Below are 14,554 nucleotides of genomic sequence, written 5' to 3'. Positions count from 1 at the left end.
CCTCTGCTGCCCCGTCCACACTTCTGGCAAACCGGTGTCTGTCATGAGGCTGCTGCTGTGGCTTTCTCTGTCCTGTATCCATTCTGCAGCTGCTGTGGCAAGCAAAGCTCAATGCATCTATAGTACTCTCCCATCCCACGTATCATCCTCCTTACATACTTTTCATGCTTTCTATATGTTGTCACTGACAGCCGAATTAACTCCTTTTTGGTAACTACGCAAGTTAATGAATTTCCTGACCTCTGTGCAACCAGCCTGTCTAGAAGAAAAACTCTTCCTACCCCCAGGAGATACTCAGCAGTTCACAAGGTTGGGCTTTTCAATCCAACATCGTCGTGTATTCAGCAGTGAATTTTCTCTTCACATCAAAGGAGGGATTTTAGGTTTTGGTGTGTGTATTTACTGAAAGAGCCCTAGCCAGCCCATTGTGGAATTTTACTGGAGAGAGCAGTAGGGCGTTTTTACAGGCAGGGAAGCAGCGGAGGCAGAGCTGTGGGATGCCTTCAGCCACCAGTGCTGCCATACACTTCTGTAGCTTCACATCTGGCCTTATTCTCTCCTATTCCTGCTTCTCTTGCCTGCTCCTTGGCTTCTTTATTGAACAGTTAGAGGTTAAAAACTGCAGTGAAGTCCATCCTGCAAGATTCAGCAACAGCACGGCCATTCTGTTGTAAAAACACATTTTCATGTTCTTAAGTCAGAAACAGCATGAATTATGTCTATCACTGTGTATCTATGAATTATGTCTATCACCATGTATCTGTCATACTGTTTGACTTTCTGTGTTCGCTTAGCATAGGTGCTACAAATGAAGTAAGAAAAATAATGACACTGTAGAGTGGATTTCTTTGTTGGAGCTGAATAAGATTTTTGTAACATTGAAAACTGAAGAACACTTTTACAAGAACCAGTTATATCTAGTTCTAAGTTAAATCCTTGAAAGATGAGTGAAAAGTGGCATGGCACAGATATTTCTCTAAAATAAATCCTGCATTGCTTTTTATAGAGTTGGACACTGCTCTATAGGACACAAAGGAAAAATGAGGAAAGGGTAAGGGATTGCAATTTATACAGTTTTAGATAGCAACTAGACGGGGAAAACAGATAATTTTTTATGAATAAATAATAGGAGACAAGGAAGATTTATTCAAGGTTGCACAAGGATGTTTTATAAGCTGCTGATAGTCTTACACTGAAAAAGGGGACATCGAGATTAGATTTAATGAGAAACTTTCCAACAGAAAGCTTTGATAGTAGAGCAGTCTGTCAAAATGGTTATAGAAGCGCGATCACAAGTGCTCAGGAAGATAAAAAATGAAACTCTCAAGGGAGAAGTTAGTGCAGAGATTAGCTGGAAATGATCCAAATTATGGCCCTAGCGATGCTTTTGGGATTTGGGTTTTACGAAAATGATACAGAGCATTGGTTCATGCCATCTTCTCAGCTCATATCCTAACAGGTTATCTTCTTTTGAGCCTCTCCAACAAAAAGGGGAATCATTTTTATTTTTTTTTCTCACTCTTACTGGGCAGAAGAGAGATGATGAACCTCGTGTTTCTTGTGCTGGGAGAGCTAATTAGTAAGCTCAAGATGAATGTATGGGAGTTTGAAATTATTTCATTCTTCCTGTGTCTGGGAAATATCAACTGGGCTATCTGACACTACAATGTCTTGTTGCATAATGACAAATATTGCAAATACTGGGCGTCCTGGTTCCAACCATGCTACTCTTTATTACCTATTAGAAGATGTAACTGTGCAGTTTCTAGGGTTTTAATTTGCTAATCTGCTAGAGGTCATCTAGTCTTGATTTTAGCCAATTCTGCATGCTGCAACAATAGCCCAAGTTACTGAATTTGGGCTTGCTCTGCTATTTTTAAAACTAGTTTGTCTTTTGATGAGAACAGTTGCAGTTAAAATAACACTGAAGAACTAAAAATTGTTGCTAACCATATTTGTCTGCATTAGTAGGGGGACAAAGGTAACATTTCAGAATAACCTTTGGTTTTGAGTGGTCCAAGATAGTCCAAAAGCCTTTCAGAGCAGGTTTACCCTTGCTTTAGTTTATGGCTAGGTGCTTAGTCCTCAAGAAGCTGTTCTCCTGACAGGGTATCAATAGACTTAAGGGTTGCTGTTGTTAAGTCCAATTTCTCTTGACCACATCTCTCGCAAGGTTTGATGAGAAAGAACAGCACAGCACCTGTGAGAGTCTTCAAGAGGGATTTGGAACCAGCTTTTTGAGCTGCCCCTGTGGGTTTAGCAATCTGGCCCTTTCCTCAGACTGCTGTTGAAAAATCAACAGAGCTGTTGTCAAGAGAAAGCGGGACAAAAACCATTGCATCTAAACAGCAGCAATGCAATTGGAAAGACAGGAAATGCAAGTGGGTTTGCCTTTACCAAGGAGAGAATTAAGCAACACCAGATAAAAGGCAGAGGAGATTGCCCTTGGTCTAAGAAGGCCCTTGCTGCTAAGTAGGCTAATGGTATTCTTGGCTGTGTTAGGCAGAGTATCACCAGCAGGGCAAGAGAGGTGGTCCTTCTGCTCTGCTCAGCATTGGTGAGGACACACCTGGAGTTCATGGCTGTGTCCAGTTCTGGGTCCCCAGTACAAGAGAGACCTGGACATACTGGAAAGAATCCAGTGGAGGACCACCAAGATGATGAAGGGCCTGGAGCACCTCTCCTATGAGGAGAGGCTGAGAGAGCTGGGACTCTTCAAGCCTGGAGAAGAGGAGGCTCAGGGGGATCTCATCAATGTGTAGAAATACCTGAAGGGAGGAGGCAAAGAGGACGGAGCCAGGCTCTTTTCAGTGGTGCGCAGTGCCAGGACCAGAGGCAATGGGCACAAAGCGTAACACAGGAGGCTCCCTCTGAGCCCCAGGCAGCACTTCTGTGCTGTGCGGGTGACGGAGCACAGGCACAGGTTGCCCAGAGAGGCTGTGGGGTCTCCTCCTTGGAGACCTTCAAAAGCCACCCGGACCTGGTCAAGCAGCTCTGGGTGTCCCTGCTTGAGCGGGGGTTGGAGCAGGTGGCCTCCAGAGGTCCCTGCCCACCTCAGCCCTCCTGTGATGCTGTGTGAGATGAGGATGGTGGGTGGAGTTAGGTTACACTAGAGAACTGTTCCATTGAAAATGTTATTTGGACATTAAAACAATGTATCCAGCAAATTCTATTTAAGTACCTTGGCTCTGGTTAGTTTAGAAATTCATTAGAAACTGTGGTGACAGATGATTAAAGGTCCTAGGCCAGGTCCTGCTGCAGACTTTATCAGAGGAATTCAAGGCTAGATTGGATACATATCAGAGAGGAGTGATCTGGAGGTTGCATTTGTTACAGGCACACAAGACATTACATGGCAATTGCTTTATAGGCATCGTTTCCTGTAACTTCAGCAGAGACTCTGATCATGTTCAAAAAATCTTTTTGTTTCCTGCTATCAAGGCCCAGCACATGCTGTGATAAAGATGTGTATATAGAAGCACACTGAATGCTTCTTCAAGTTAGCGCAATTGATTGGCCTCCAGGAAATAAGAACTGGAGGAAAAAACAAAGATACGTTTTTTTTCTGAACAAATGTACTAATTCTGTGCGTAATTATAAGTTAATTGAGGAAAAGATTCCTTACGTTTAGACTGTCAGAAGCTATCCTAGAATTTGCAATCAGTGATACTCGTTCATTGCAAGTCTTTTGACGTTCAGAATATGTGTGCATTTTATACACAAAGATTTGCTTGCACCTCAAGCATATTTGAAAAGCTGTTAAAATGCCAGAATTCAGGCAATGTATAAAACATTCTCTTAGTACGTTTGTTTTATGATACAATCTTTAATGCATAACTGCACACCCTGCTTAAGCGAAAACCCAGCCCAAATTACAGCTATGTTTTGGTACAAAGCCTTTCACACTGTTCACATTTTGTCTTCTTCTTACATGTGTCTACATGTATTCTCTCTTTGTCTTTCAGAGGCAATGAAGTGAGGTAGAAGATAGGTCGAGTACAGGTACATGGATACAGTGGGGTGAAATGAAGGGCATAATGTGTTTGCTCTGTTTTATTTGATGTGCCTATCTCTATCCCTCAGAAACTGAGGTTGCGACATTTTGGTTCCTCTAACCATTCCAGTAATCTTAGGCCTTGTTTTGAGGGATGTACTGGATGGGATCGTAGGGTGGGGAGTTACCTCAAATTCTGTATTTAAGTTAAGAATTGTTTCTTTTTAAATAGTCTTCTCTGTGTAGAGCTGTACATGTGTCTAAGAGCAGCATTTATTTTTTTGACAAAAGGGACACCTGATATTTCCTGAGGATAGATGGCTTCTGCTGAGCATCTTTCCTCATCTTTGGTCTCTTGCAGAGCTTAGCTAATTTTGAAGCCATACTGTAACAAACCACTAGACGCTAGATGATGCCTCCATTTACAACTTTGCCAAAATGATTGGGCTGATCGTAGCAAAATGGTTGTGTTGATGGTTTTGTGTATATAGAGGGCTTTTCTTCAGTAAACCTTTTTTCTTTCCCTTTGCAGATTTCAAGCATGTGTTTATTTTGCGTCTGTCTTTCAAGCTATGTCATGTGGCATCCATTACTTAGCGTCTGTGTTTATGGCTGTTACTCCTAACTTCGTATGTGGGATCCCAGGGAACGTGAGTAGTGTTCTCTTCTACAACTCCTCTGAAGCAAGTCTAGAGGACATCTGGACAACATGGACATCAACAGAGAATTACATTGTAGTCCAGCTGGAAAATGGAGAAATCTGGGAACTTAATCAATGCAGCAAGGCCAAAAGAGAAGTCAGTTTGGATCTAGCATATGAATATAGAGGCAACAAGTCCGTATTTTCTTGTTCTGATGGATTTCTTTATGATGATACAAAATGGAAGAGCACTGTTGTTACGCAGTGGGATCTGGTCTGTGACCGAGAATGGCTTGCAAAATTAATCCAGCCTACATTCATGCTTGGAGTCTTGATTGGAGCCGTGATTTTTGGTGATATTGCTGACAGGTAAAGTTCCATCCTCTCAACATTGTAGGCTCAGACTGCAGTAACTCCATGTGTATCTATCTGTTTTGTTGTTTTATTTATTGTGTATGAATTTAGGAGGTTTTGATATTGTTTTATTCACAGATATGCTTAACTCATTTTTTTTCCTGTTGCAAGTATAAGTTTTAAAATGTGTTTGCAAATCATTTGCGTTTGGAATTTATTTCCTACTTCATATCATCCATTGTTAATCCCTTAAATTTTCCTATGCAGCTAGTGTTTTACCCTTAGATTAATTTTTTTATTGTTATTATTTTTTAACAGGAATAGTAATAGTAGTATTAGCAATAGTAAAACCTGGGAGTAGGTTTTCACCTCATTTTCCATGAGGAAAGATACCTCCTGGTATATACCTGTTTATTTCTGGATATGATGAACAGCTGAAGGGCTTCATCCCAACTTCCGTCATGAATACAGCTCTGTGGGACTGATTCAAAGGCTTTGAGGGTTTGATCAAGCCCCTATTTTTTCTTGCTGTCCAATTGCAGTTTTTCCCTAAAAGGTTAGTTTAAACATCAGTTTCTTGAAGGTTGGTCCAGACAGGAGGAAAATTGGTCATCAGCGAGCTTTGCTGTGGTTCCCGTTATTTACTAGCATGGTCAGAGTTCTGTTTGGGCCCGAGGTGCGTCAGCCGGTGCAGGGCCTCCATCAGAGCTGTCCCGTGCTTGCGGTGCCAAGGCTGTCCTTCAGCCAGCCCCCTCTGGCTCTGCCTCCCTGGGTGTTTTCTGAGGTCATGCACTGAGAGCCAACTTCACAGACAGACTCGGAAGCAGCAGTGAGATCCAGGATGTATGCCTGTGTCCTCCTGCGTCTCTTAGTTTTCTCTCTCAACACAAATGCCTCAGAAGAACACCTAGCTGTACCTGTCTGCCCACGTGGCATTCTAATTTCAAAGCTACATTGTGCTGTCCTAGGCAGTTTATATACGTGTGTTTTGATTTGAAGACTCCTTCAGTGTTACTTATTCTATAAAGGAGCTTGTTGACTAACAGCTCTGCTAGATGGACAGTGAAGATGTGTTCCACAGCTAAAAGTATGAGCAGGAAAAGGAGACTAGGCACATTGTTCATTAGCACAGCACTGTGGTGTGACAACATGGGAATGCAAATCAAAGATGATCTTCCTTTAATTTGTCTTCTGGAACACATGGAATCAATCCTTCCTCCTTATTCAAGGATTTGTAAAACCATATTTAATACAAAACCAGAATATAATGCCAACATTTGTTCTGTGTCCCTTTAAATCATTCATGGCTTTATTAATTAATACCCAGACATGATTTATGAGGTTATGATTGTATTGTTCTCATTTCCATTAATTCAAGCCATGGACAGCCAGTTGAGATAATACACACATCCCGAGTTGCAGATTTACAACCATGGATTTACAGCTGAAAGTTGTTATTTTCTGACACATCCTGGCTGGTGAGAAATAAGTTTGTGGGTTCCTCCCATTCCCAATTAACAGATTTCCCAACAGAAGAGCCTGGACAGCTGGGACTCACTGGGATCTCTTCTGGCAGGGATCAGAGACCAAATGTGAATGATGACTCCTTCCTCCCAGACCTTCCAGGTCAGGGCTGGAGAAAAATGGGAGGGCGCTGGAAAGAGCTGTGCCATGTTGCTGTTTGGGCTACACCGCCTGTTTACAATGTCACTTCCCAGGGTTGTTTTGTTATAGTACCAAATATTCGCGGAGAAGAACAGGCAAACGAGCCCCCACCCCTGAAAGTCCTCAAACTCTCCATCTAAATGTAATATCTGCATCTCTGAAAAGCTGTTTGCATTGGAGTAGGTAGTAGAACCCAAGATATAATATTATCAGGGAATAAAAATGATTCTGTACATTTTGTAGACAAAATGGGATAAAATGATTCCTCAATAGAGTGTTGTGTAGTAGACTGCAGATTTCTAGGTCGTCTTCTCGGTTGAGCTTCTCATTGTTAGCACACACTCACTTGTTTAGGTACAAGTGAGTATGCTAGGCATATTTTCTCCCTGAGGTATGGGAATAAGACAGACAAACATTAGTTCATTTTTAATAAACACCCTTCTTTTGCACTGGAAAGTACTATGCTGTTGATGAGAAATTAGTACTTAACCTGTGGGTTGTTTTTTGTTTTTTTTTTTTGCTGTTACTGTACTAGCATCTGTGTTTGTACGTGCATGCATGTGTGCTGTGATGCAATCAGAAAATTCAGGGAAACCATGTAACTGTCATTTATTAGACAATTTAACTGAAAATAATAGGACAAAGATACATTACAGAAGCCTCTAAGTACTACCCAGACTGGTTTTTACTTTGGCAAAAGATAGCATATGTCATCACAGATAACTTTTGTTAGAAATTACTAACTTATTAACTAGATATTGTCTAATATAAAATGTCTGAAAAAGTGACTATTAGGAACTGACGTCATAAATAAGACAAAGTAAATTTGTGGATTAGTTACATAGAAGTTAAGCTTGATACTAGACATGAGCATATGTAACACCACTTCTGCGCTTTGATTCCAGCCAAGAGTTCTGGAATGGAAGCTCCTTCCGTAGGAGTTTCCTTTCTCTTTGGTTTAGTTGGAAATTTACTGAAAAATTAAGAATTTTCTTTCTTACATGGTAAGGAAAATACGGGAAACTAATCCAATGGTTCTGTGGTGAGTGGAAGTCGTAAGTACAGTATTTTCAGACTCACTTCCAGACAGGGTCTCTGAAGTTGCAGTTTTATTTTGACAGGATGTTTATGGTTGCTCATCATTTTACTGCTGCTGTGATTTGCAGGCTGGGAAGACAGCGTGTTATGTGGTTCACAAGTGCTGGTCAGTTTGTATTTGGCATCGCAGTGGCGTTCACGTCTGACTACTACAGTTTCGTGATCGTGCGCTTTCTCCTTGCTATGGTAAGAAAGGATGCTCACCCTGTCTCTTTATGTGTTATTTCCTACCCCTTCTCAGGAAAACCTCCCTTTATTCTTTCTTTCCTCCCTTACTTCATTATTCTAAAGCCCCCTCTGTTGCACTTATTTCAGCAGAGCAGGGAGAGTCTGAATATTCTTGGACCACAGCACTTTTCCTCTTTGAATTAATAGAAAGCATCTGTATGAAGCAATGTTTGGTACCTCCTCCATCCCAACCTCTGCTGGACTGGTAATTAAATACCAAGTGTGAGCAGCGAATTCTGGTTTCTGCACTGCAGCTGGCATTGCATTTCTCCGTGTTGTTACAAATGGAGTATATTTTACTTAAAGTAACAAATCTATAACAAGGATGATCTTTATCTTTGCCATTTTCAGCGATGGAGGAGAGATGCACTTTTTCTCTTCCATGCATCTCTTTGTTCTTTTAAAGTACATCTGAAGTACTCAATATATAGGTAGACATGTTTAGCACCTAGATGTTTATACTGTACTGAAGGGTATTCCAGTATATGTGTGTATGTGTATCTGTACACACATATATATAATATCTATATAATATATATAGTAAACAACTTTAAATTACATTCTTACATCCGAAAGTATATTTATAGTCTCCCTATATTATGCCTCAAGAAATTAGAAGACTATCACAAGAAAAATTATATAAGTTATTTAAAAGAGGTTGGAAACTTGAAAATAATCACATCAGTTATTTTTTTCCTGTGGGTGGGTAGTCAAGAGAGGAGCTTGCACCTGGAGCTCCCTTTGCCTGGTTAGAGCTCAGAATGATTTCCCAGCAGGAAAACTGCATGGTCATTTCACCCTTGATCAGTGAGATCAACAGGAGTCCCTCCACTGACTCTCTGGCTGTTGATTCTAGGGGCTATGGTAGTTTATAAAAGCAAAAAGCTCTGACCAAACTGATGCTTTTTAACTGCCCACTAGGATAGATTTGAGAGGTGAAGGTGTGAAGCTCTAGTTCTGTGCCACTGAGATCAGTGCAGCTTTTCTGTCAGCATCGGTGGGCTCAGTTTATTAACTGGAAGACTTGTAACCAGAAAATCGATTTTTGAATTGATTCATCAAAATAATATACTGGAGTATTTTCTAGCATAGATTTTCTAGCTGTGTTTTGAAATGCTTTGAGTTATCAAGAGTTTAGAGTGTTACTAGAGAAATTGAAATATATATCCAAATATATATGCATTGAATGAAAAAATACTTAAATGCAGAATATGCCAGTAGTTCCATTCTGTGAGCATGGTTAGAAAATGTATGAGAACCTGCAACTGTGTAAATGAGATTCTTTTCTAACATTGTAAAAAATTGATTGAATGAGGTAATTTAAAATGGTATGGAAGGTGATTCTCAGTAAATTTGTTGCTCTGTAACGTGCAGACTCGTAATAGTCAACTTAAAAGCCAAGGTCAAGATTTTCAGAAATGGCACTTCAGGGGACCTCATTTTTCCTCATGTCTAGTTTGTGATGTCATTAAGGACCTGATTTTTGGAGGTGAAGAACTTAGCACCACCAGCAAATTAGGCTCTTTTTCAGGTATCTCTTGCTGGCTCTACCCCACTAAAGGAAAGCATCCAAAAGCCCTTCACATCTTTAAACATAATGCCAGGTATTGTGAAAATTTGAGTGAGCTTTTTGTCCAGCTGATTTGTTTTTAGGGTACCTTTTTTTTCCGTCAGTGAGCAATATGCCATTGCAGTGCCAAGTAAATGTACACAAATGGGGAACGCTGTTAGCTGTTGCACATGGAGGATAGATACAAATCTCACACTGTGTTTTTTTTTTTTTTCTCTCTCTCCCTTCCCCAGGTTTCGAGTGGCTATCTGGTTGTGGCTTTTGTTTATGTGACTGAATTTGTTGGCATTAAAGCACGAACCTGGGCTTCTATGCATGTCCATGCTTTTTTTGCTATGGGAATTATGGTTGTGGCACTCGTGGGATTTTTGGTTCGGACCTGGTGGGTCTATCAGATATTTCTCTCCATAGCAACTCTTCCCTTTGTTTTGTGCTGCTGGATGCTCCCAGAAACACCTTTTTGGCTCCTGTCAGAGGAAAGATATGAAGATGCACAAAAAGTAATAAATACAATGGCAAGATGGAACAAAGTAAGCACTCCCTGCAAAGTGGCTGAACTGTACTCAGTCCAACACGATGGTCCAGTCAGTGGTGGAACAGGTGACAATGACGCGCCCTCAGCCAAGAAGCACAACATCTTAGATCTATTTTGTAACTGGTACATTGCAAGAAGGACCATCACAGTCTGGCTGGTCTGGTTCACTGGGAGCCTGGGGTACTACGTCTTCTCCCTGAGTTCTGTCAATCTAGGAGGCAATGAATATGTAAATCTGTTTCTCATAGGTAAATATTTTTTGTACTTCATGCTGTTTCTGACAGAACTAGGACATGAAATTCAGAAATGTCTAGAGATTCGATGGCCGTTTTTTTTTAACTTTATTCATTCAATTATGGACCTGGATCAAAAATTTTCATGTTAGTTGTTCATAAAGCTGACTAACACGGGAAGGATATCATTCACGCCAAATTTCACTGTTTCTGAAAAGAAAAGAATTAAGAATGTGTTGGCATACAAAATTCTTCTCTCTCTCTTTGTGATTGTAAAACCATGTTCTGTTTTTCTCCTCTTTGCCCTGCAAGCATCTAGCAGATTCACGCAAAACCCAGGGGCAGCAGATCAGCAACACAAAATTCATACTGTTCTGTTAAAAGCACAAACAAGGAGAAGATAGAAAAAGTTACTGCTATAGTCATGTGCAGTCATCACATACTATGTCAGTCAGTACAGAAAATAGATTCACAATGCTCAGAAGCAATAGTAATTTCAGTTTTCTCAAAAGTGTATTTTTAATTTAGTCAGGGTGTTCTTTTGCTGGTCTGACTGTAATCGTCCTGTGGTATGTAAGTTGTTTATAAAGGCTGCTCGGTGCATTCAAGGCCTGATCTGAAGCTCATTAAGATCAGTGGAAATATCCCATTGACTTCAGAAGACTTCAAACAGGGCACATATCTCTGAGTCAGCAAAGGATTAAATCATGTGCTTTGTTTTATGCGATCCAGTGCTCTCAGTGAAGTGCATGTGGCTGTCCAGGTACATCAGCACGCAGGAGGACTGGGACTCTCATGAGTTCAGTTTGGGTTGTCATGTTTTATAGTATATTGGTAGTCTGGTGTGGAGAAGAGTGGATGAGTGGATAACTAAACTGTTATGATGGAGTGCAGTGCATAAATCACTGTACCCACCTCTTCCAAAAATATTTTAGCAGACTGGCATACAGTGACTAGCTGCCTCTTCTTTTACCAATGCAAACCTCAAAGATTGTTTCCCAATATTATAGGTGCATCAACACAGAACATGTGCTCAGTAGAGGAATGCAGCATATTTGTTCTTATGTTCTTCCCTGTCATTACACCAGGCATAGGAGCATTCTTCATGAGCAAGTTGGTTTAAAACATGTCCAGACGGACTTAGGCTCAATATAATTTATCTAGGAGCAAACCATGCATAAACAGCATTTGTGAACAGTTCTCACCAAATGCCACTCCCTTATGGCTGCAGAAATTTTTCCACAGAACGAGACATAAGGAAGACAAAATCTGCGCACACGTGGGATATTGTAAGCAGCTGCCTTCTCTTCAAAGAGAGCCTTGCTGTTTTCTGTAATTTTCCACCCCAAAGAGACCTGGAGCTTCTCCGTGCTGTAAAATCTGCTCCACTTGTCCTTCTTCACCCCCCACTACCATATCCTAGGCCATGTTTTCTGATGCCTGTGGCCATTTCTGTGACCAAATGAACTGCCTAACACATTGATTACCTCTAGATTTGACGTACTCATGATGTGTAAGGTCAAGCTAACTTCCTAGATTAAATGAATCCCCGTAAAGAATGGGGAATATAAAATGAACATGTGTAATCGTGATTTAAACCCAAATAATTTCATACTGACAGGTGCTGTGGAGTTGCCTTGCTATATCATTGCTTGCATTGGGATGGACAAACTGGGAAGGAGAAACACACTCATTCCGTTCCTTATTTTAAGTGCACTGATCTGTGTTTTAATTATGTTCATACCTCAGGTTAGTCACATACTGTTGAAAGTGTTCTTATAGTAGACGTTAATTTTATAGAACCCTAAGTCTGTAGATGCAGCTGCTCTTTCTAAATGATATGGCTGATTAAAGGCTTTTTTTAAAATGCAGCTGCCAGTCAAGGATAGATTTCTGTATTTTCAGACAGACTTCACGCTATCGTTGCTGGAGTCAGATGTAAAATGTTCCTAGGGCTTCAGTGAACCAGGACTGGTAAAGTTTTATGGACATGAGTTACTTTTTGAAACCAATTTTTAAAAAAGCAAGCAATAAATATTGCTTTATGTTTAAAGAAGAGTCACATCTTTTGAAGGATTTAATTCACATTTGGAACAATGATGTTTTATGGTTATTTATTTATTTGTGATCTCTTTCAATAGGATTTTAATGTATTAATTATCTTGGCAAATATGGCTGGAAAATTTTCAATAGGTGTGGCATTTGGCCTTATATACCTCTACACGGCAGAACTGTACCCAACAATTGTAAGGTAAGAATTTTTGCCAGGCAGGTATTTTTCATTGTTTTGTTGTTATTTCAATTTTTTTACACTCTTGGGCCATATCCAGCAGCTCTTGACACTAATGGCAGTGGTCCAAAAGATAGGATAGGATGAGTCCCTCTGCTGCTTCAGAGTTGTCTAATATTTGGCTGTACAGTAAATTTTTATTTTTTCGTTTCCACGTGCATTGATTGGTTTCACTGAAGAAAGAGAATACTCTGTATTTTCCTATATATTAGTTATACCTTTCTTAAAAGTTCTCATTCATCTCATAGTCTATGCTGAATGCTGATTGTATTTTTAATCTTCATTATAGAAGTAGCTGAATTTCACTACAAACAACCTAAATTTACATTTGCGTAGCAATAGCTTCCTAGTATAATTTCATATTATCCTACTGATGTGATAAGTGTCTATGCATTTCTAATTTTTTGCTGTATCTGCCAGAATTCTTAACAAATATTTTTTTCTTGTGTAGATCACTTGCTGTTGGAAGCGGGAGCATGATGTGCCGTGTAGGCAGTGTGGTTGCTCCTTTCTGTGTGTATTTGAGAAGTGTTTGGATTTTCATGCCACTTGTAAGTATTTATTTCAATGGTAAATGTTTCTCATTTTGAAAAAGTACGTATGTAACTTTTTTTTCAGGACAAGAGGCTGAACTTTTCTTTCAAAATTGAATGAACCATTCTTACTCTAAATTTTAGGTCTCAAAGTTTAGTAACTTCCTATTGTTAAAAAAAAATGCAGCTAAAGCAAAAGGGAGACTTTGAATCACTGAAATCTGAAAAGTTGCTAGGATGCACAAACATATGTATGCACTGAATCCTAGTATAAATTTGACAAAAATACATTCCACAAAATTATACTTTATTTCCCATATAATATTTGAGAGGTGTCTTGGTCCATACTTCTTTACTCTGCAGGCCTAGCAGTTCTTGACCGTGCTCATAACTTACTCTTACCCTTTTTCAAAGGAATTCACTATGGTGGCTATCTTTTCTTAATATTCTTCTTTAATCTTTTCCCTGGCTTCCCTGGAATACTTCACTTTTGGAGCAGCTTTCCAAAAGATCAAGAATTACTCTGCTTGGTCTTCAAATCTGTCCCATAGCTCCTTTTTTGCATTTTTCATTTACATGAACCAAAGAAAACAATACATGAGATGGAAAAAGAGAGACAAATGGTATGTTAATGAAATTCATGGTGACTTTGGCAAAGAAAAGAACCTTGGATTCATTAAGCACACCCTAATGTAGATGATTTCCAGGTCATATTACTATTGAATCCTTATCTTCAAATGCCCCAGGAAAAGACAGGTGGGACCATTCCTTCATGGTTCTTGGGCATTTCTTCTGCATTAAGTAGCTTCAAATCCATTTTGGACAAAATATTTTTCCTTCTCACAAATATAATATAATATAATATTCCTGCTCACTAATGAATTGTATTTCTTCATTACAATCCTGTTGTGAAGCATTTGCTGCTTAGAAATCTTGCAGCTATTCAATCACTTTTTTTTCCTGAAGGATAATTTATGCCCATATATACAAAAATACAAATAATTACAAAGCTTACATTAAAGATCAAAGTGGAGAAGAGCTTATTAATGGTTTAAAAATAGTCTGAGTTCTTTCAAAACCCCTTAGAATTCACTGTGACTAACACACCAACGTTATGTATAGATTATACGTGTCAGAAGGTGAAAATGTAATGGAATCTGTCTTTGGCCTAGATTCTTACACTAATTTTGTCTACCACATTGGAATTTCCTGAAAAAATGGCATTGTGTCCTTTTGATTTTGCAACTATAAAATCTTAAATTATAGATGCTAGAGATCAGTCTGAGAGAATTCTTAGGAACTTGTTTTGTTATTTAAATTAATTACTTTCAGTTGCTTTGGATGAAAATTATTAAGATGAAGCAGACCACAAACTTATTTATTCCCTCAAGCTCCTAAAAACTGTTTTCTTTCT

General features: G+C 39.4%; 1 protein-coding gene across 3 annotated transcripts in view; it reads left to right on the top strand.

Moving 5' to 3' along the window:
- The window catches only part of SLC22A16 (solute carrier family 22 member 16), a 37,046-nt gene that overhangs the window by 14,309 nt on the left and 8,183 nt on the right, over nt 1-14,554 (top strand). For all 3 annotated transcript variants that reach the window (XM_040552640.1, XM_040552642.1, XM_040552643.1), the window contains 6 exons: nt 4,527-5,003; nt 7,820-7,937; nt 9,783-10,332; nt 11,939-12,066; nt 12,459-12,568; nt 13,059-13,158. In XM_040552640.1, the coding sequence (XP_040408574.1) occupies nt 4,527-5,003; nt 7,820-7,937; nt 9,783-10,332; nt 11,939-12,066; nt 12,459-12,568; nt 13,059-13,158 (1,483 nt within the window). The remainder of the gene's footprint in view (nt 1-4,526; nt 5,004-7,819; nt 7,938-9,782; nt 10,333-11,938; nt 12,067-12,458; nt 12,569-13,058; nt 13,159-14,554) is intronic.

This window comes from Cygnus olor, chromosome 3 (genome assembly GCF_009769625.2).
Source record: "Cygnus olor isolate bCygOlo1 chromosome 3, bCygOlo1.pri.v2, whole genome shotgun sequence".
Classification (NCBI taxonomy): Eukaryota; Metazoa; Chordata; class Aves; order Anseriformes; family Anatidae; genus Cygnus; species Cygnus olor.
The sequence above is the reverse complement of the archived record's forward strand: the minus strand, read 5'-3'. Positions and strand labels throughout refer to the sequence as shown.